The 21,934-nt window shown below is 35.3% G+C and overlaps 2 protein-coding genes and 1 pseudogene across 2 annotated transcripts; all 3 read right to left on the bottom strand.

Annotated features, from left to right (window-relative positions):
- Positions 1–7,984: 7,984 nt before the first annotated feature.
- Positions 7,985–11,504, bottom strand: LOC113316511. Its single transcript, XM_026564678.1, has 8 exons — positions 11,264–11,504; positions 10,808–11,026; positions 10,626–10,688; positions 10,125–10,191; positions 9,934–10,034; positions 9,374–9,418; positions 8,757–9,227; positions 7,985–8,463 (listed from the first exon to the last, which is right to left on the bottom strand). The coding sequence occupies exons 2-8, from the start codon at positions 10,940–10,942 to the stop codon at positions 8,296–8,298; spliced, it is 1,050 nt and encodes a 349-aa protein (XP_026420463.1). The 5' UTR covers positions 10,943–11,026; positions 11,264–11,504; the 3' UTR covers positions 7,985–8,295.
- A 726-nt stretch (positions 11,505–12,230) lies between these two features.
- LOC113316502 lies at positions 12,231–16,159 on the bottom strand (annotated as a pseudogene).
- Positions 16,160–19,753: 3,594 nt separating this feature from the next.
- Positions 19,754–20,563, bottom strand: LOC113360690 (G2/mitotic-specific cyclin-1-like). The gene has a single exon (XM_026604171.1). It carries the CDS (start codon positions 20,444–20,446, stop codon positions 19,754–19,756), a length of 693 nt encoding a protein of 230 aa, XP_026459956.1. The 5' UTR covers positions 20,447–20,563.
- Between the last annotated feature and the right edge of the window lie 1,371 nt (positions 20,564–21,934).

The following is a 21,934-nucleotide window of genomic DNA, read 5'->3' as shown; positions in this document are numbered from 1 at the left end:
ATTAGCTCCAAATATGCTTTCCCTGCAGAGACAGAAAAGCAAACAATAGAGGGTAACCAATTTAGGTAATATGAAATTTTTCATCTTAGCAAAGACCTAAAATTGACCTAAAAATACCTAAAATTGAATCGCCAAAAAAGAATCAAAAGGAAATCAAAATAGAAAGGAAGGGGAGAACGAATAAGAAGGGGAATAAAACAAGACAAACAAGAAAGGAATGGGGAGAACTAAGAAGCAGGAAAATTAAACAAAACAAACAAGTTATCGCTCGAACAAAGAAAAAAGACCTAGAAAACAAACGAATCAAAGAAACAGACACTGAAAGAAAAATTCATGAACAAAAACACCGAATCTAAGAAAGAATAAGTGAAAGGGGAAAGAAAATGAACAAATTATACAGAAGAGATTCAGAAATCCATGGAAGCACGGAGAGGTTTGAGAACTGAGTTGACCCGATTTTATCGCCGATCCTCAGAGCCTCCTGTCCTTCATAGTATATAGTTCAAGCATCCCATTTGGAGATCAAGTACTCAAACCTGAGACGTTGGAGTAAACTATAAATGGAAAAGTTTGCTCATATTTTCTTTAAGTGGAAAAATAAGCCATATTTCTCCGAATCTCCTGAAACATGTGCATACTTGTATATATTTCTCGAAGATGAACCAACGTTCCTTAAGAGTATTTTATACTTTTCGAACTACATAATCTCCAACTAATATCTTGTCGCTTGGGAGAAACTTGTATCCTGGAGGTAATATTCCTTTATCAAATGCCATCTTAATCTCCTGTAAATTGTAGAACATACATATGATTAACACAACAAAGTAGAAACTAAAATAGTTTGTAATAGTGAAAAGCCAAGAATTGAGAAATGATGATCATATCATATAGATTATAACATTAACATATATGTCTACTACAAAGAACATCAAAAACTCATCTAAAACACATAATTAACGCTAGACGCCTGATTCAAAAAAAAAATTGGTGCTAGGCAGTTTCGTGCTGTTGGCGCTTGGGAATGTAATTTTGATCTTGGTCGGGCTATGGATAATGCGGTGGTGAAGAAGAGGGCCAAGTATTTGGAGAAATGCAAGGGTCAGAAGCTGGGGTTTGGAGTTCTTGCCTTCACAACCTTAGGTGGGTTGGGGAGTGATACCGAGGAGTTCCTGAATAGGTTGCGAAACTATATGGCTAGTCATGATGAGAATATCTTTATCGGGGATTTTCTCTTTCATAAGATAGGTGTGGTTCTCAATAAAGGGATTGGAGCACAGCTTGTTGTCAGGCTTCCATCCAATAATTGTAAACTACTTGCAGTTCATGATGATTACTAAACTTGTTTTCTTTAAAAAAAAAAAAAAAAGATTTGCATGTGCAAGCAACTAAAAAATCATAATTTGATTAGTTTCTAGAAAAAAAACTTGCACACATCTTACCGTGTTTAACCAATAAAAGTAACTAGAAAAGAACTTGCACACATGTTACTGTGTTTAACCCATAAAAGTGAAAAATAATTGATTCATAATAATCAAACTGTGTTTATAAAAATCCAAGAATTGATGATCGCATCCTAATATATCATCCATAATATACAACAGCATCAAAAAAAAAAAAAAAAACTCATCTTTCTTTATGTTGAAAAACGGGCGTAAAAATATGTCATTAGAGTATCCTGTTGACTTTACCTCTAGACCTAGTTAGATAATTCAGAATTTGAAAGGGACTACAGAGATGATGTAGGAAAAGTGGCTAATGATGAGAATGAAGACACAATTTAAGGGTCATCAAAGTTTCTTCCCATTGAGAAAAAGGCAGATTTTGATGACGAAAACAATGTTGAGAAATAGAAGTCTCTGGAGGAGATACCTCCCAGAAAACATATGACAAGTGATCTACAGATTTAATCCCTAATGAAATTCAGTTTTTTGTTGGTATCGTTTCTTCCATGGGAAAAGAAAACGAAGTATATTTGCTACTTACAAGAATTTTTAACCAGGAGAGAGTGAGAGAGAGTGAAAGACCGCTACTTTTAAAGAAAGAAGAGGAATGGCCGGATGAGTTGTTTTTTCTTGCTTTTTTAAAATGGTTTTTGGGCCGAATCGAATTGGAGACCTGGAACCTCAAATAAAAGGATTAATGGATTCAATTGTTTTTGTAGATTGAAAATTGTAAATGCAAATAGCACGCATGCTGACCTTCCAGCAATATATAAAGCTGCAACAACACACTTACACCATCTGTGTAAAAAGACATCCATACCTAAAATGTAAAAAGAAATCGGCTTAGCTTCGCATCACTTATGCATCATATCGCGATCTGTCTTGAATGTTATACGATCTTCACCTCAAATCCATGTCATTTATCCTTCTCCGTAGCATGAAATCAATACCTGCAATCCTGGTGTTAACGCAGTCTTGCTGGTATTACTTCATGTCGTCCATCTAACCTTTCAGGAAGGCTGGATAAATCTCCAGTTGTATGTGGCCGACGAATTCCCCAGTCGTATCTATATGTTCTTCATTGTGCAATGTTGCCGCGGATTTGATCATCTGCACAAAATTTGACCAAAGCCTCAAACCAATGGCACAGAGGATAAAATCTGATATTGAGCTTAGTTATCAATTTCATTCTATGATCATGCTGATATTGAGCTAATTTGAGTGTGGTAGTAGGTTTGAGGTAAATTGAGAAGATTTCTACTTAGATTACTTGGTTTTACGGAAAGAGTACCGAGACAGTGAATGTGTTTAAGCTTCGGTGGTTTTTAAAAACACTCAACTTATTGTTACACCCTATTCACATGCACTTTCATATTTAGCCGAATTGGTGTCCAAAGTCTAGGGAAAATATACCAACTAGCTAGATCAATGAAGTTCTTATTAATCTACGTAACTAGCTAGGGTGCGAGAGACCACCGCAGTGAAGTATACATGTATTTGCAATCTATGGCACAGCATGAAACAATTTGTTTTTCTTTTCTGTAGTCTCCCAATATAACCATGTGACGTGAGTCAAGAACATAAACTTTTGTCCTGGTTTATCACCCTCAACACTGGATTGGAGCTTTTTTCACAATAACCGATAAGATGGGCAAAAAGTAGGCTCTGGGATCAATGCCAACGTAGTTTTTGTTACATTTAATAGAGTACTACTTAAACGCTTGACAACAGTTACACTACCATTTACATGCATGCCATATGAGTAGTTAAATGATAGTTGGATGATAGATGTTACTAACGTTTTGTGCATAGTTATACATATGTTTTAGTCATGAAAAGATAATTACTAATAGGTGCGCATCCATTTCAATCATATCCCATATAAAAAGTAGAGAAGAAATTCGAATTACAAACTCTCCGACCTTCAACTTCAAGCCAACCTTTGTAGTCTAATGCGCATATGGAGACCAAGTAACCTGAGACGTTGGAGTAAACTATAAATGGAAAAGTTTGCTCATATTTCCTTTCTCTCTTGCTAATGCGTTTCACTTTATTTTCGGTATATGTTCTTACTGCGGTAGTTCTTTTTACATTCATATTTTTTGAAGTTACCTATGTGTATAAATACGCTTCATCCATGTCCAGTTTATTCTTCGCCTTAGAGACTAACTAGAATTTCACCCTTACCGTGACGGCACGGCCTCCATCCATAATAAGTAAAAGAAAAATTATGTCAATTTCAATGCTTGTCACTTTTTTGTTGACTTAATATATATTGTCAAAAAAAATTTATGTTTTTTTCCCGAGAATTGCTAGGTTGACTGTAATAGTTGTCTTGAAGAAATCACCTAGACTTAGTGAAACATGTAGTGGGATCAACTGAAAACCGGCCCCACCTAGTGAAACATGTAGTGAGTACAACCGAAAACCCCACCAAATGAAACATGTAGTGGACCAACTGGAAAACTTTACTATCCCAACAGTAGATCTATTACCCAATCATCATTGAATTTTTCGCGGGTTGTTCTTAAGAAAAATTACGGTCAGCCTGCACAATTGTTTCTTTTGTATTATAACCAACTTATTTTCAAAACTGAAAATCAACTACAACTTCCATCATAATTTACTTGTGTGCTAACAACATAGAATAGAAATTACCCACTACCTGAATACTGCACTGACCAACTGCATTACCACCACCAGAACCCCCATCACAATTACCTCATGATATTATCGTCACTGGCTCTATGGACCAGCACCCACAAATACCACATGATTGACATGAATATTCACAAATTTATTATTTATTTAATGAAAGCATTTATTAATATAATCATAAAAATTATAAGAAAACATTAATAAAATATTGATTTTTGTTAAAGGGAGAGCGAAAAATGAACCGAGAAGAACAAAAATCGTGATCGACTCGCTAAATCAGACCTAGTTAATATTTTATCTTTGAATATACCAAATTATCCCTACTAAAACCCCAAGGATTTCACCGTCGACACCACCAAACGGAATAAAATGGAAATGTTTCACCATCCTTTTTACTTTCTTAAACTCCACATCAAATCCTAATTAAAACGAAAATATTATGAATCAAATCCAGTAAAAAAAAAACAAAGAGGTCATTAACAAAATTGTTTAAAATGGCATAAACAGATAGTATATAACCATTTTTTTCCCCAAGGAAAGATAGTACATAATCAAAGGTGATTGGTACATCAAACATATTTGAATTCTCCAATGTTATACAAACAACGACATCTATAAAGATAGCAAGCAAAAAAATTCCAGCAAAAATTTCAATCAGAAACCTTATTTGAGCTATCAGTTTCCTTGGAGAAAGTGGATTCCAACGTACCCTTCTACTCTTATACTGTTATTTGTTCCCTTTATTGGGTTTCTTTTGAAAGCTTTAGGTAATAAAGATATTGTGATCAAAAAAATTAAGTGTTCAATTATCAAATTGGTTTTCCTTCGATATAAGTAACCAAAAGGTGTTGTATGTCTAATAACAAAATTTAGAAATATCGTTTAAGTAATCTATGACACATCGTGAATCAGGATGTTTGGTTTTGATTGAGTCGTTGGTAGAGTTAAAGAAATGACAATGATGGATTTATTTGGGAAGGGGTGTGCGTTTGTGTGGTTAGTGGATTCTAAGAATAGTTTGGTCCGAATTAGAAAAATATATTGAATGGGACCTAATTAGCGAGTTTACTACGATTTTCTCTCTCCTCAAATCATGTTTTGTTCTCCCTTTAATAACAATAATGATGAAAGTCTATTTGTTAAGATAATTGTAAGACATTTATAATGGAGTCTTGTTATTAGGAGAGAAAGAATGGACCCGAGGAAGGAAGGATTATGAGGAGGGAAATAAAATTTCCAAGGAGGGATTAATTTCTAAAAAGAATGATAAATTATCTAAAATATCCTTGACATTAGGTTTAAAATATTTTCCTCTCCGAGAAAAAACTGAAGATAATCTTGTTTGGAAACTGATCAAGAACATGAATGTAGAGCCCGTACGTTGAAAGTGATATTTTAGATCGCCTTAATAACGAGCGAGACTGTTATGTACTGTGTTGAAAACTGGAAGGTCAGTAACAATCGAATAAGTAGTATTTTATTTACTACTTGAAGAGATGGCGCATAATTAAGCTATAGCTTAATCTCGAAAACTTCAACAATGCTTCTTGCTGTTTAATGTTGTTTAGGAAAACTGCACAAAACTATTTTTTTGCCTTTACTTTGTTTTGAATTTCTTTCGTGTTAGGATCTAATTTATCCGTATGTACAACATAGAAGATCAATGCCTGCAAAGAGAGAAGTAAAAGCTAGGAAAGTCCTAACTAAGCCAGAATGGCGTCAATAACAAAGGTAATTGAGTAAAGAATACCCAGCAGCTTTGTGTTCTAGTAATAGATTTTTATTAAAGGTTAGGGTTTTTCCTGTTTTTTGGACGGGGAATAACCAGGATTATGACGGATCCTTAGAACGCAAGGATTAAGAACAGATGAGGTTATCATGGGTAGGATGGGCATTTTTTAAATATTTACTTATTTTTATTGTATCTGACTTTGACCGCACATTGACTGAATTTTGTCAAAATCTTTCTCTCCTCGTATCCGTTCTTTCCCTCCTAATAACAGGACTCGTCAATAAAATATTCAATGATGAATGTATATTTAGTAATAAGATAATTGGAAGACACTTTTAATGAAAGATTAATAAAATATTTAATAGAAGTTCATTTAAGAAGATATTTATAATCAAAGATTAATAAAATATTTATATTATTTAATGAAAGTTTATTTACGAAGATAACTATATGATATTTATGATTTAAAATTAATAAAATAGTTATTATGAGAAATTAATGATCCAATAATGATGTAAACACCATCTCAATAGATCTCTTGTAAAGTATAGAACATGCATATCATTAACCCGATAAAATGATTAAGACTGAAATAATCCATACGCCAAGAATTAATCGATCTCCTGTAGAACATGCATAAAAAGCTCATTTTTCTCTAGATAACACTATATCCCTAATTCAAAAAGAAAAAAGAAAGGATTTGCATGAAAGGAACTTAAAGATCATGATAAGTAAGGGTAAGGATCCTGTGCCAAATGGTTTTGACAAACTCTTTTGACAAAACACATTATCCGTCGGATTTCATCCATCTAACGGTCCAAATAGTCTATGATGTGGCTATGAAAGTAAATCTATTACTTGTTTGGCTGCGTACAAAACCTAAAAGAAAACAGTTACAAGTATTGGAGATTTCCTCTTCATCCCTGTTTTAGGTTAAACAGTGAATCCAGTTTTGGCGAATATCTTTTAATTATATTTTGATCGATAGATGTAATTGGTAAATATATGTATTGATCCGTCATTCGTTGCTGATTCTTAATAGGGTCTTGCTAAATCAAGTTGAAAATGTTGTTGTGGAAAAGATGCATAATAATCCAGTCCCAAGCTTTCACTTCTAACGATAGGACGATAATCAAAATTTGTTTCCGTTTCGGAAAAAAAAAAGATGGTCTCAAAACGGGATTCAGAGATTCTCAACCTATACATGATTTTGATTCATCCATGGCAAAACAGAAAATGACAAAAAACACACATCTATATAATAAGGATTAAATAATTATACGTTAGGAGGATTGATGGAGGGTATAATTTTGATTTCCAATCCATTTTGATCAAGTAGGATTTCTGATTTCTAGTACATACGAAATTTGATTTGCGTAATTTAATTAGTCAAAACCAAACAAGTAATAGAGTTAGTTTTGGTGCCATGTCATGAACTATTTGAGCCGTTAGATCGATAAAATCTAATGGATACTGTGTTTTGTCAAAAGGGTTTGTCAAAACCTTTTGTTACACAATCCCGACCCGATAAGGATAAGTAATTTTGGATAAAACTGATGATGTAAACAAAATTACATGCAACCCAAGAAAATCAAAAGAACCCTTAAGTGTATGGGCTACCCAAAACCAACTTAGATTCCAAATCCATCGAAAAGCCCATTACCAATTTTGTGTGTTAACAGCTCTGTTTGACCAAGGATTGACCGTAGACCAACTAGCATTGACCTAATTACCCATGTGAACCATGCTTACCCCTATTCGTGAACGAGTGATTGAACATGGATTTCTAGATAGGTTTCCGAGCACTCTATTAGAACTGTGATAGCATGTGTATTATGGTGTAAGCCATTTCTACTTGGACACTCTAACTAATTTTGAGCAAAAAAGGACCATCTCCAGATAAATCATAAATGAAGGGTAAAAAATCCCCTTATGTACAAATTACCAGGGGAATTGTAGGTAAAAGACATGTACCGTCTTCATTAAGCAGCGTATTGTTTGTCATTTTTGAATTCCTAACTTGAGCCTTTGCATATATATTGTTAAAGATGTGTCATATATATTTGGATTATTTTTCAAACGTAATCAGTTCTTCAGCATTTCACATTTATTTGTGTAGTATAATAACAATTGACAAGTAATCTTTCAACCCTCCACCCAAAAATACAAGTAGAATTTACTGAATCTCAGTGCAATTGAAAAGAAAAAATTACATTCTTACTGTTACATAATGGCTATAGCCAGTAAAAACTACGACAACCTTACTGACCTGCAAACCCGTATTCCCCTACTTATTAGTGTTATTATATTTATTTTGGTTTTTATTATTAGCTACAATTCCTTGAATAAAGATGATAAAAATGTGTGTTTTCTACAAAATATTAAGGAATGTTAAAGAGGAAATCTGAATATTTTCTTCGTAGTAGCATTACATTTAGTGTTATTTTCAATTATAATTTATAATTACTTGAAGAAGAATTTCCATATCTCTCTGTCAGACATTTCTGTAACCATATGAATACCAAAAATCCCTTCTTCATCAACCACGTTTCTTAGGTTTCGCGAACCTTGGAAAATGTGATGACTCTTCTTTGTTGTCAAGTACAGGACTCCATATGGTGGCCGCAAACACTGTTTGTACAAAAGAAGCTTCATTAGAATACAAAGATACAGAACACAAAGACAAATATAGTGCTTAAGCTAGGCTGAGTTATTTGAGTTTGGTTATGTTCATCGGGGTTAACACCCAAAACTCCAACTGGTTGCTTTCATACCATGATAGCTCATATTTGTGTGTCCTTGGACAAACATGATTCAGATAATAATCGAAGATGTGGGCTATGCTCAGAGACCTTTTTCGTCTACTTTTTATAAGCTCGACATTTGGGTGAAGTTCCTATAATACGAAGGAAGAAGAAACTAACCTTCTTTATGAGAGCATATAACTTCTTCAAGCAGATCACTGAATGTTGGATTTCAGTCATCATAATAACATCATACCCGCCTTCTCCTAAGTCGGACTCGTTCGCCCTTTCCCATGCTCGGCTTCCAGATTTCCTAGACCTCCTTGACGATGATTCTTGCCCCACTAAAATGCTTCCATCTTGACTGCTGCAACCATCCATGAAATCTTCTTCAGAGAAACACTGACTCATCCCAGTAATAATACCCTCCTTCTTAACAACAGATAAAACAGAGTCGAGTTCTTCAAAATCGCCAGCATAAAAATGGACCTCTGCAGTCACTGACTGCCTTGAAGGAGTTATTGGGCTCTCAGTCTCAGGTTGACGACTTTGTCTATCACGAGCCTGCTCAAGATTTGCAAGCACATTCGGTATGGTTGAACATCTTACGGTTTCCGCATTCAGATCCTGAAAATGCACCGCTGAAGCTCCCTATGATTGGACAAAGAAAATAATCAGAGTAGGAAGAAAGAAACTGTTGACATTTTTATTCGCAACATTATCTGTTCGGGAAGAAAGACAATATCTTGCAGTTTCATTGGAATGGAACTAGAAAGTGGAAAGAAACACGACATTACCTTTAAGCAAGCAAAGATCCCTGAAAGTCCATAGCCACAATTGAGCTGTAACAATCAACATACAACCAGATCACTTCCATGGTACATGACATACTATTTTCGCACCTAGTTGAGAAACTAATGAATTCAGAAACAGGGATCATTCAAAAATGTAAGCATGGGGGAACTTAATATCGCAATAATTTCACTACATCCAGATTCATAAATTGAATCTCCAGCAACATAAAACCACCTATTGGACCCAGGTGTTGGAATTACTATTACGGGTAGGACTACTGCCTGACACCAATCTTGCCCACATCTAGAATGGAGCTAATCTATAATCATACACTTGCCCAAAATGAGTTATTGTATAACCAATCCCATAATATTTCATGATTTCAGACTCTGGACATACTTCATGGTGGTTTGGTTTTATAGATGAATACAAATAAGTGAATAGCAAGTATAATTGCTTACAGGATTTTCTTGGTAAATGCGAACAGTGACAGAAAAACGACCTTGTTTAAACAAAATACCTAACTGCAAAAAGAAGCAAGTTTCCGAAAAGATAAATTTACCTCAAGTACTCGTTTTCCCCTAAAGCTCAGCTGCCCATCACGTATTTCATGCTTAAGGACATTAACAAGATCAATAGAACTCTCCCAACATTTGAGAAAACCTGCAGAAGAACCGGGTAACAAGTTCCTGAATAATGACTAGTTTACTGAAAACCTGTTTGACAACAAGAAAAATTAAGAGATTCACTTACCGTCAGGTTTGGCATGGATAGATTCTGAACTACTGAATCCAATGATATCAGACACGCTAACTCTTCCCTGTAACACAAAATGAAACACTTTATCAGTTTTATCCACTTTCCGGAAGGACTTACTAGTTGCTAACTTAGACAATTCACATTATGAAGGACATTCCCACAACAACTGATCATTTAGCTAAGATTTATCTCAGACAGACCACATTCTTTAACGAATCTTCTTCTTTTCCACGCAAAAGCGTCCATAATCAGTTAGAGACCAAAATTAACAAATCCACATGTTATAAAACTCGAAGAGAACAGAACACTGGACTTTAACGTCACGGCTAAACTTGATAGTGAGAAACATCATAAAGCCAGTGTTCACAATAACACTGTCAGTAGCTAGCCATAAAACAAATTGACAGTTCAATGGCAAGCTGAATACCAATGTCAATGAAACAATTACAAACAAGAATCTCTTCTAACTTAATTCTGGTAGTGGCACGACAATACCTTAAAAATGTTTAAACCTTGCAACTCCACGTTCTCCCCAGCATACTTGTAGGGATGAGCTGTCTGCACAACAGTCAACAAACAACTCTTAGGAATTTTGTCTAACACCACATCTTCATCCCAATTTCGCAAACTAGAGTCAGAAAAGGTAAATTGACTAATTGAGTGTACAGGAATTATACCTTTGAAGGAACAATCTCAACAGCTGGTGATGGGAAATCAAGATCCCTTTCGGGAACATTTGTAATGGCATGAGTGGTTCTATCATGAGGCATTAACCCAGGTATACATTGAGCTAGAATTGATGGTGCACGCATTGTAATAATAATAAAGCCCAAATCTTAGGATCCAAAAATAAATAAAAATCCTCTTCTCCAATCTAAATTTAGCAAAAATCAAATCTGCACCAAATTAACATCAAATTCAAAAATCAGATATAAGAATCACTCCTGTAATGAAATCTGACAAACCCATATCAAAATTTGCAAATTCTCAACAAATAATTGAATAAAATTGCAACCTTTTTAATGGTCAAACCCTCTGTACGAGTCTAATCAAATTCCATGAATTTATAGATAAAGAGGCTGAAAGTAAAGAATAATAGGAAAAAGAAGAAAAGGGGGTGTGAAAATACTTACAAGTTTGATCTGAAAATTCCAAAAGAGATTGTTCTTTTGGTTTGTCTCACTCTTGTTGTTCTTTTGAGTTTAATAATGGAAGTGTGAAAGAGATCAGAAATTTCAGAGAAAAAAAAACCCTAGAAAAGTGTCTACTCATGAGTCATCACCAGCTAATTTTGCAACAAATCCCAAAGTCAAATCAAAAATTTAAGTAAAAGAAAGAGACAGAGAGTTGAGTATGAATGATGATGGTGATGATGAAGCTTCTTAGAATCAATGGAGAATATTATTATTTCCACCCCAACTACCTGCTTTTTATAATGGTTTTGATTACTCTCACACCTTGGTTACACTATCTAGCTGGAGGGCAAATGGTTTTGTTGGCTTGGTGCTATGTTGTATGGTATTGTTTTGCTTGGCATGGTTTGGGTTCTGTCGGAGAATGGTAAAGTTGTTAAATGTTGATATGGTATCTTTGACAAGAGTTCAAAACTCATGCTAACAATAATTTTATGGTAACTACTAATCCTTCGACGACTTAAACATGGTTGATAGTCTTCTTTGGTAGTTGTAATTAGTCATCTATTAAGGTCATATTTTGATTTCATTTTTAGGCCACCATGCAAAATTGCAAACTATATGAGAATTAGGGATCTAATTGGTTGTTTGGATATCAGAAGCAGATTTTAATACCATAAGTTAGAAGTAAAAAAAATTACTTCTAAAGTTGCTTTTTGACTTCTGAAAGCAGAAAAGTCAGAAGTTAGTTTGGATACATAATTTCAAAGGCTTTTAAAAGCAAAAAAGTTAACTTTTTGTGAAGCAAAAACATTTTGTTTCTGACTTCTGCTTCTAACTTCTGCTTTCGGTATCCAAACAATTTTTTTGCTTTTAGTAGTCATTTTCAAGTCCCCAACCTAACTTCTAAATTTTTCGCTTCCAGAAAATTGAAAAATTACTTCTCATAGTGCATCCAAAAAGATTATACCAGAAGCAGAAAAATCAAAAACAAAATATTTTTGCTGCATACAAAAACTAACGTCTGCGTTTTCTACTTCTAAAAATCAAAAAACAACTTCTGGATTGACATCCAAATAGGCTATAATATTACTCGTGTCGTATGACCTCGGGATGGTTTTTTTATTATTAGTAGGGAACTAGGCTGGCTAGTCCAAACCTACAAGTCTTGTAGGAAACTTTGTAGCCTAAATAAATAAATTTGTGTATCGATCAAAACCCCACCAAGGCATAGCTAACATTCAATTTTGTCTTCTCGGGCTTACCAGGTAACACTCGAACTAAAAACATCATCGCAGAGTCTACTTACAATTTCCATCTAAGAATGTAGTATATATTACATATGAATGAGACCCACAAACTGCTCAACATGACATTGATATAATGGTATCACCGTCAAGAGGAAAGGCAAGGCGCCAGGATTCATGTCCCTTTAGGCTTGATATCGTAGGTGCACATTTTGTTCTTAGCACAGTTGATCAGAATGTTTGCAGAATCAATACCTGAAAAATGTGATAATATCATTGAGAAAGTACACGGTTTCAATTGCATTATTGCATAATAAGCTTTACTACATGAATAGATGGAAGAACGCAAACCTGCCAGGTATGCCCCATGAACGTAACCGTTGTAGTTCTTGCTGGTATGCTCTCCGGTGAAATAAACTCTGTCAACAGGCGCCTTCAATTGCATATCATGAAATGAAAACATGAAAGCGGTGCTCAAATTTTTCATTTAGAAATATTCCCTTCGTTTCTGGAAAAGTATTACTTTCACTTTTTCATTTTAGCCTAAAAATAGGTTAAATTGAAAAAGTGAAGGTAACACTTTTCCAAAAACCGAGGTAGTAGAAAGTATCAAGTTATAAAAGCTAGAAATCTTGCTCTTAAACAGGGGTTTCAAGAACTAGGCATCAAACCTCGGATATGACAACAGTGGTCACTCTATGTGTAAATAAAGAAGTAGTGAGCACGTGCGTTGCACGACGACGATGCTATTTTTCACATCATATTTTTTAATTTAAAAATTATCGGTTGTTTGTACTTAAGAATCAATCATTTGTTTTGTTTTGTTTTTTTCTTGTAGGTTTTTCTTCAATTTTTTTCTAAGTTCTGTTTAATTTTAAGCTATGTCTAAAAAAAATAAGATTTTAAGCTATGTCTAGAAAACATATAAGATTTGGAGACATAAAAAAAATTGAAAAACAAAAAATTTGATATCATTATTTGTGCTCATTGCGTAGTTAATTTAAAGGGCTTTCCAAATATATAAAATTTACAAATATCCGACATGTAGTTTAAAAGATATGAGATTTTTAAATATATAAAAAGTGCATTTACTTTTATGTCCCTGTAAACATTCTTTATACCACTTTTTTAAAATCTAACGGCTGATAAGAAAGAGGAAGTCTAGTTATCTAACGGACAATAATAATAGTTCGGACGGAATTTTATTTGTAAAATTTAACGGTGGAATTTTAAAATTTGGAGATCCAACGGTTATATTTACTTAAATTTTGCAATCCCTTATTGCTATTAAAAGGGGAGATATGCATACCCTTATTTGATCGTTCTCGTTACGACCAACTCCAATGGGCCAGTTAGAGAACGTGCCCTTGTAAAATTTATTGGACCACCATTTCGGAACTAGTAGTACTGGTATGTCTGTGGCATCTGGGATGTTCTTCCCGAACATGTTTCTTAATACATCCATGATTTCTTCTTTTGTCTGTGAATCAGATTGTTGCTCTATTCTTCTTGATTCGTCGTCAGTTACTGTTAATTGTAGGATATTGGCTCCTGGGTACTCGGTCTCTAAATGCTAATAAATTAAAACACATAAAGAAATTTAGCCATGAACATATATAGATATGCTTACTAAGATTTAATGATATGAATATTACCTGCCAGTCTGTGTATAATAACCACGTTTCTCATGAGCATAAATGAAGAACTCGGTACCGTTACCAGTTGGCCAGAACTTGTAGGGGAACTTAAGAAAAATTTTAGTGTGTATAAACATGTCAAACTGATATACTGCCAACAACTTCGAATACTGCTCCATGCAATTGTCAAAAAATGAAGAACCCAATTGATCAGTTTGACTGAGGAGAACATATAATTCAAATGGTACTGTTAAGAGAGACGACTAACCGGCAGATCGGGAACAAAGTTGATGAGGTTAGTTTGAAGAACACCAATACTAACAGAGACCATCACATTGGCCGTTTTATACACTTCGCCATCCTCTGTCTTAACAACAACTCCGTTTGGTGAATATTGTATCTCTGTCACTTAGAACATGATATTTGGTAGAATATCTTCCACAGTGAATATGTGGAGATATGAGAACATGATACTGCAATATAAATATAAGTACATTAATATAAATATCTCTCATATCTCCACATATTCACTGTGGAAGATATTTTACCAAATATCATGTTCTAAGTCTGTCACAACCTGTTATTCATCATTTAATCACTACATATTTATAGATAAAGACGATTATCATCCTGGTCCAATTACATTATGGTGGTTATAAAAATATCGGTTGCACACCTTGTTAAGTTTAAGTCGAGGCTCGCTAAATTCTCCGGCCTTATTTGTTTTAAGATATTCCTTAGCAATGTAATGAACCACACTCTCATATCCCCTTGAATCTGCAGCGAAATAGCTATCATCTCCGAAATTTGTATAAGTTGGCAATGGTTGTGTGTTCTGCAAACTAGTGACCCTGGGTGGCTCCCCAAAGCTGGAGTCGCAGGAAAAGTAGTCAATCGCCATCTCCAGAGATGTTGATGGAATTCTGTATGGATGTTTACACAAAATTTAACTGTTTTAAAAGCAAATTAAAGAAAATAATAATTATCTTTTGTCGCAAACGAAATAAAGATGCTTAACTTGTTATTCAACCGTTGGGACACCAAGACTGAGATATCTTCTTCCCTGTGTCTAGATAATGAAACCGAACAATTTCTGCTGAATTCGTAAAGTTGGTTCATTAAGTTGTATGCTTTCTCAGCCACTGATACGTTATAAAGCCCACCTTTGGTCACAATATATAATAATAATAGATTATTATTGAGATCAAACAGTAGAAAATTTGACATAAATGTGCATTTTCTATTTGTTCATATATACTTTTATACTTTTGTTTGTAAATGTTGGCTGAAATGTTGTTCCATTGAGAGTAGAAGGTTTTGAGGCCAATCTTGTTAGCCATAGTCCAAATAGGATTAACTTTGTTCCCGTTAACACCTTCGACCCAATTAGCTCCCAATTCTACTGATAAGCCTGCAAAAATTGTTTTCTTAATACGACCACCAATTCTGTCAGTTGCTTATAATACCAAAATATCCTTTATTCCTGCGTCAGATAATGTCTTAGCGGCAGATATACCTGAAAACAGCAATAACTGACAGATGTGGAAACGGAGCTTATGGTTTTAAAATGCTCATTACGTACAATTTAGCTTACTCTTGCGAGTGAGCTACTCACCGGACATGCCAGCTCCTACCACTATGACAGTCGAAGTAGCAGTCTCTGTAGCCACATTTGCTGGTGTGCAGTGATCGATTATTACCACGATTAGGAAAACGGAAAGCATTGCCCTCTTTCCCATATCTCTCGGTCTTTTGCCCTCTCTCTGAAGTTCAGAATCTCAACTTTACCTTGCTGATTTCTAATCCACTCAATTTAGTGATAATAATAATTAATGTGAAATGATCGGCCAGTATGTCACCTTATATTTCAGCCTCTCCTTATGGAGACTCTTATCTCCATGCATTATTGAACGACCAAAGGGAGTCCCTATTGATGAAAAATAACCAATGTTGTCCGTCACAATAAATGTGCAGAGAAAATAAAACTAGGCCACTTTCATTTCTAGGTCACTTTTTTTATTTCTTGCAAAACTAGTCAAGTTAAACGGATTCCATCCACTTTAACCATCTCGGTCAATTTATCGCGTTGACTTGTCAATATCTCGCCAAAATATCATATAGGGAGATCTCATACATGTGGTAAGATTACTGAAATGTCCTTCACACGTGTGTGTCAGTCACACTAAATAAGATGTCCACGTGTTGCTATCTGAGAACCTAATCTAACTAAGACGACGTCTCGACGATTAATTGAACGGCCATGATAGTGACGACATGAGTATATGAAACCGGTCGAGATAAACTCGATCTCATTTATTCTTCTTCTTATCTTCTTCTTCTTTGTTTTCTTCTCCTTCCGTTTTCTTTCTTCTGCAATATTTCTAGAGACAAATTCTTAGGTTTATTGAGTTGCTGATAGATGATGGGGTTGAGGAATTGAATAACAAGAGGGTGATTGTCCAATAGATGATGGGGTTGAGGAATTAAAGAAATTAAGGTTTACTAGAGAAGTCAGGAAAGGTGGAATCGAGGGTTTAGAAGGCTGATTGGAGGTGGGTTTGTCACTAATTAAGAGAAGGTTGAAGTTTTTATTAGAAGCAGGAAGTCGGGGTTTTGAATTTGAAGATGAGAATGATGTTCTTCCCCAAATTGAGAATTAGGGTTTATGGATTTCAATTTGGGTTTGTGTGGAATTGATGATGATATTGAGTTGGTGATAACTGAAGAATGAAGGGGTTGATGTTACGCTGATTATGCAAAGTTGTACTGATGAAAAACCAAAATGAAATGGTAATTTGGGGTTTCTTTGATTTAGACCCGACGACTTATGTGAATTTGGTTAAGAGTTGATGAATCTTATTTGGTTATATGTGATGGTCCTGCAAGCAAGGAATCAATGAAATGTATGAGTTGAGTATTATGATTGGGATTTGAATCGTGCTTAGCTAGACACGGTTTTGGATCTGTGCAACAGGGTTGTCGAAGATTGGCAGGTGCACCTGTTATTAGATTGGCAGGACGAAGATGATGGTGATAACGCTGTTGAAATCAGAAACGCAGATTGGATCTGAGATAGAGTTTTAAGGGAATTGAATCTGGAGAATCGAAGATAAGGTGGTGTTGTTACTGCTTCATGGGTTCAAGGATTTGTATTGCAGGCTTAAAAGATGGTTGCAATGGAACTATGGGATTTGTATTTGGCAGAAAAGGGTGAAACTGGTGTTGATGAAGGAATATAGGCTTGCAGTGGCTTTGTTGCACAAGTATGGCTGGAAGAAGATCTGTTGTCGTTTGAAACAAAGATGGTTGAAATGGTTTGGTTAGATTGCAGCTGTGGGCTGAGTTGTTGCCATGATTAGATGTATGTTTAGGATACAAGGCTGGTACAGCAGGTGTTTTTGTTGAAGCTGGTTTGCAGTGGAGATTATGCTATTGTTGAAGCTGGTTTGCAGTGGAGATTATGCTATTGTTGAAGCTGGTTTGCAGGTGTTTTTGTGGCTGTGGCAGAGTGCAGTTGGCAATGGCTGTGAAAGAAGTACAGTTAAGAGCATGACAAGGAGTTGTTGCTGCTAAAGTTGGAAAATTTGTGCGATTAACTGGTGGTAATGAGAGGGCTCTCAACTGTAGAATCAGGTGGAGAGCAGGAGCAGTTGGTGGCAGCTGAGCTGCAAATGGTTTATGGAAATCTAAAATGGCAGCTCAGCTTAGTTGAATTTCTGATGTAAATCTGAAATTGGGTTTTACATGGATTGATTTTGAATTGAAGGAGATTGGGCCAACTAATGGAACTGTGAATGGTGATATGTACAAATTTTTCCCGTGACATGATTCCCACGTAATCAGTCCACATGGCATATCAGATCCCACGTATGCAATCCACATGGCATATCCAAGCCCACATGTACAGTTTTTATGTTGATTTAACTGAGTTAAATCAATGATATAACATTAAATCAGTGATTCAAAGGACTTTTAGGTCTTTTTAGTTACACCTAACGGTATTAACTTTCCATCCATCACTTTTGGTCAAAACTTGCCTAGTCTGGCAATAAATAAAAAAAGTGGCCTAGATTTGAAAAGCACCAAAAAAACAGGTCTATTTTTGTAAAAAGTCCAAAATAAAATTAGTTTTAATTTCATGAAATTCAAATTCATCTTCAAATAATCAATCAACTCGTTCACAAACTTCTTTCAACTACAATCATATAAACATATTATCAGTTCGAATTTCATCTAATCATCCACTGAATCGATCAGATGATTCGGACTGTAAAACGGGTAAAGAGGTTGAACTTTTCGGAAACGGACTCACTTGATCCGACCCATGTCCCACGTTCGACCCACATTAAAAACCCAAATAAAAATGCACACAAGATTCGGAATTTGACAAATTGAAATGGATATTTCGTGAAATTGAAAAGGAAAATTAATCTGAGTAACCCATTCAACAGCTTTACAAACAAAACCCCATTAACAAATTTCAATTTTTGTTACAGAGAATGAAACGAAGAAGAATTAATGGAGAAGATGATTATTAAATATAAAAGAAACAATACTTATTTGATTAATTTACAGAAGATTATTAGGCTAAAAGTACCTCTGATCCTCCAAGTTGATTGCTTTCACCAGAGACATTCCGATATTGAAATCGCCATGGAAAAAATGTCTTCTTCTACACCTCAGATTTGGGAAAGTCTAGTGATTTCCATAATTTTTAACAAATAATCAAACACTGATGGAACAACAAATTAAGTAAGAACCCTTCACTCGAAAGCAATGATTCTGCATTTCAAATAAATGGTTTTGCGTTGACATACTCACACCGATTGAGAGACCTAGAACTAGAACAAGCAGCTTTATTATTAACAGAGAGACCTAGGTTTTATCGGATTTATTAGAGAACCAAGAATTTTGTACTCAAGAAAATATCAAAAGTTTGATGTTAATATTTACGACCGAACACGTGGATACACAGGAAACTGATACAGACTCAAAGGAAACATGTGGCGTGTGCTAGTGATAAGAATAATGGATTTGATGATCTGCTCTGTAGCAAAGGAAAAATGATTTATGGACACGTCCATATTTCAACGCGACCTATTCGCACATGCGTGCGTGTGTTGGATGGATGGATCGGAGAAAATGAGATTTTCCTAGAACTGCCCAAATTGTTCTCTATTATAGTTGCTGGCAAGAACATTGCAAGTCCGATAGTTATTGACTACTAATATTTACGCATTCGATAATACTATCCGTCCCTAACAAAAGAGGCGTAAAATATGTAGTTTTACTTAAAACTAGACTAGACTAAATCTGATTGATTGTTGGTCGGCCTACACTGCTGTAGCAGTAATCTAGTATAGACTACTGGTGGGCTCAGATTTGTTGTCATGTTTAAGAAACTTCAAATGTTTGAAAAATTAGTTCTAATTGGTTTCAGTTTACTTGGAAAATTGATGCCAAAATTATCCTTAAAATAAGATCAAAATTAAAACACTTAAAGTAGTAGATAGACCTTATTACATTTTAGTACAGTTTAAGATTGACTAGTTTACGGTAAAACAAGACATACAAACGGATTCAAGACAAGCTTGCCTTTTTCTGGATCAATCGATCAAAATTTGCTGCGCAGGTGGTTGTAGAGCTACAATGTTGTGTGTACAAGTCGAGTATTTATTATAAACCGCCCGAAGCTCATGTTCAGGTGCATCTGAGTGGAAGTTCACCAATTGCTTCGCACATTCGATAAGCTGGCATTCGGAAAATCCAGTGTAATGCTCAAGTGTTTTACTCCATTGGGGAGTTTTCTTCAGTGTGCGTTGTGCTGCATATACAGCAGATGCTGCCAACATCGACGGGCTGTATTTTATCATTGCATATTGCATTAAACCCAACTCCGCCAAGAAAAACACCATGTTCTCCATCTCCTGATCTGCTAGAGAAGCCTTGATAAATCGAACAAGGAAATGGTATGTAGTAGGGACAGTTAAAGTCCATCCAAGTTTTTCCAAAATTGATCTCTCCATGGCCAATATCTGCTTCCTCTTGTAAGTCCCAACCAATTCATCAACTTTTACTGCCGCATTTTCTTCGTACTTACTTGCTATAAGCATAGCAGTATACCCAATTAACTTCAACTCCTTCTCTCTCACAACTCGATTTATCGCAAGGTATCGATCGACAATGTGGATGGTAAGATATAAAGTTTCTGGCATAAATTGAAACCAGTCATGCTCTATAATCAACTTATCCACCAGAATCATCCTCATATCTTCAGTAATCTCCTTTTGCGAGTTCATATAACCACGAAGTCGACTCGAACTCTCGGCGCTTTTATAAAATTTGTATATATCTTCAACATACTCTACTGCAGCCAAAGGATTATCAGCGTCTTCTGCATCTATATCGAAAATTGAATCATTAGGTATGCAGACAGTCTTTCTCGGAGCAGGAAGAGCTGAATAATAATAAGTTCGGGTCTGAACTTTCTTCTTCTCAGGTGATTTCGGACAATTCACAGTAGGAAGATTATTTGTCTTTAATACAAAATCATTACTAATGTCTCTAACAGGTGTAGTAAATATATTCCCAGTCTTATCAATCTGGATCGGTTCAATAACCTGATCATCTGCATAACAGCAGAGGAAAAAAGCCATTGTTGTGAAAACAAGGTTTATAGAGATGAATGAAACAGAGAATGATTTCAAGAAACAATTGAGAAAGATGATCGATGGACTCTTAATACATTATATATATAGAATAGGATATGAAACTGAACCGAAAAATAGAAGCTAACGAAATCTTGTAGTACTAAATTAAGAAATACTTGAGGAAAGAAAGAAATTTAGCATCTGGGCGCTGCTACAAGAAGGCTTCTATAACAAGACTTTCCAATCATCTTTGACCAAAGTCATGGTTGTTGTTAGGCCGGTTCCAATGGCAAATGGCTAACCACCCATTTGCCATGCCAGCTGGCCTGGCAAACTTCACGCGCCATTATGGGAAAATGAATAACCGATCGAGTTTCCACCTACCGGTCGATTCTCCACCGCTGGAGGTTTCTTAGCGACCACCAGGTGTAGACTGCACCGCTGGAGGTTTCTTAGCGACCGCCAGGTGTAATCTCGACCGTTCAAGGTCGGTGCTCTACCGCCTATAAATATCCCTATTCCCATCAGTTTCCATTCACAAAACTAAAATTCTTTCTTCCCTTCTCTAGAGAGCATACCACCGCGATTTTTTAAAAATGAGTTCCAAGAAAGAAAGACAAAGGAAAAGAAACAGGAAAATCTGTTGCAGATAGTGATATCGTATGGGTTCAGGATAAAGAGTACGAGTTCGCTAATGTCAGGCAACTAGTTCGATCTGGTGTAACATCTACGCATTTATCTAACCATCCCGAGCGAGTTTTGTTACCTAAATTAAGAGGTGGCACTAGAGGAAAATGGAAGTTAAACCACTGCCAGTACAAGTGGGAATATCGCTAAAAACGACTGTGTCCATCAGCTGTATTTTAGAAGTGGTTTTTTCCGAAACGACTGTTTCTCACATACGTTTAATTCTTTAAAAGAACCACTTCTTTCAACAGTCACCCGATATCTCTGGTAGAAACAGTAGTTTATTTTGATTGTAATTTACAAAAAAAAAATGATTTGATTCAGCTGATTCACCTGAATCTAGAGCTAGAATCAAACATGGTGGGGAAAAAAAACTGAAACTAAAATTGAAATTAAAAGAAGATAATATTAATAACTAAACTCATTTTACAATTTCAACAAATTACAATC

Source organism: Papaver somniferum, chromosome 1 (genome assembly GCF_003573695.1).
Source record: "Papaver somniferum cultivar HN1 chromosome 1, ASM357369v1, whole genome shotgun sequence".
In the NCBI taxonomy this organism is placed as follows: domain Eukaryota; kingdom Viridiplantae; phylum Streptophyta; class Magnoliopsida; order Ranunculales; family Papaveraceae; genus Papaver; species Papaver somniferum.
The sequence above is the reverse complement of the archived record's forward strand: the minus strand, read 5'-3'. Positions and strand labels throughout refer to the sequence as shown.

Excerpts from the sequence above, each read along its gene's own strand:
- LOC113316511 (XM_026564678.1), bottom strand. The coding sequence starts at position 10,942 with ATGCGTGCACCATCAATTCTAGCTCAATGTATACCTGGGTTAATGCCT. Across the intron at positions 10,192-10,625 it reads AAGGTTTAAACATTTTTAAG|GGAAGAGTTAGCGTGTCTGA; the intron begins GTATTGTCGTGC and ends TTTGTGTTACAG. Across the intron at positions 9,419-9,933 it reads GGGGAAAACGAGTACTTGAG|CTCAATTGTGGCTATGGACT; the intron begins GTAAATTTATCT and ends TGATTGTTACAG.
- LOC113360690 (XM_026604171.1), bottom strand. The coding sequence starts at position 20,446 with ATGAACTCGCAAAAGGAGATTACTGAAGATATGAGGATGATTCTGGTG.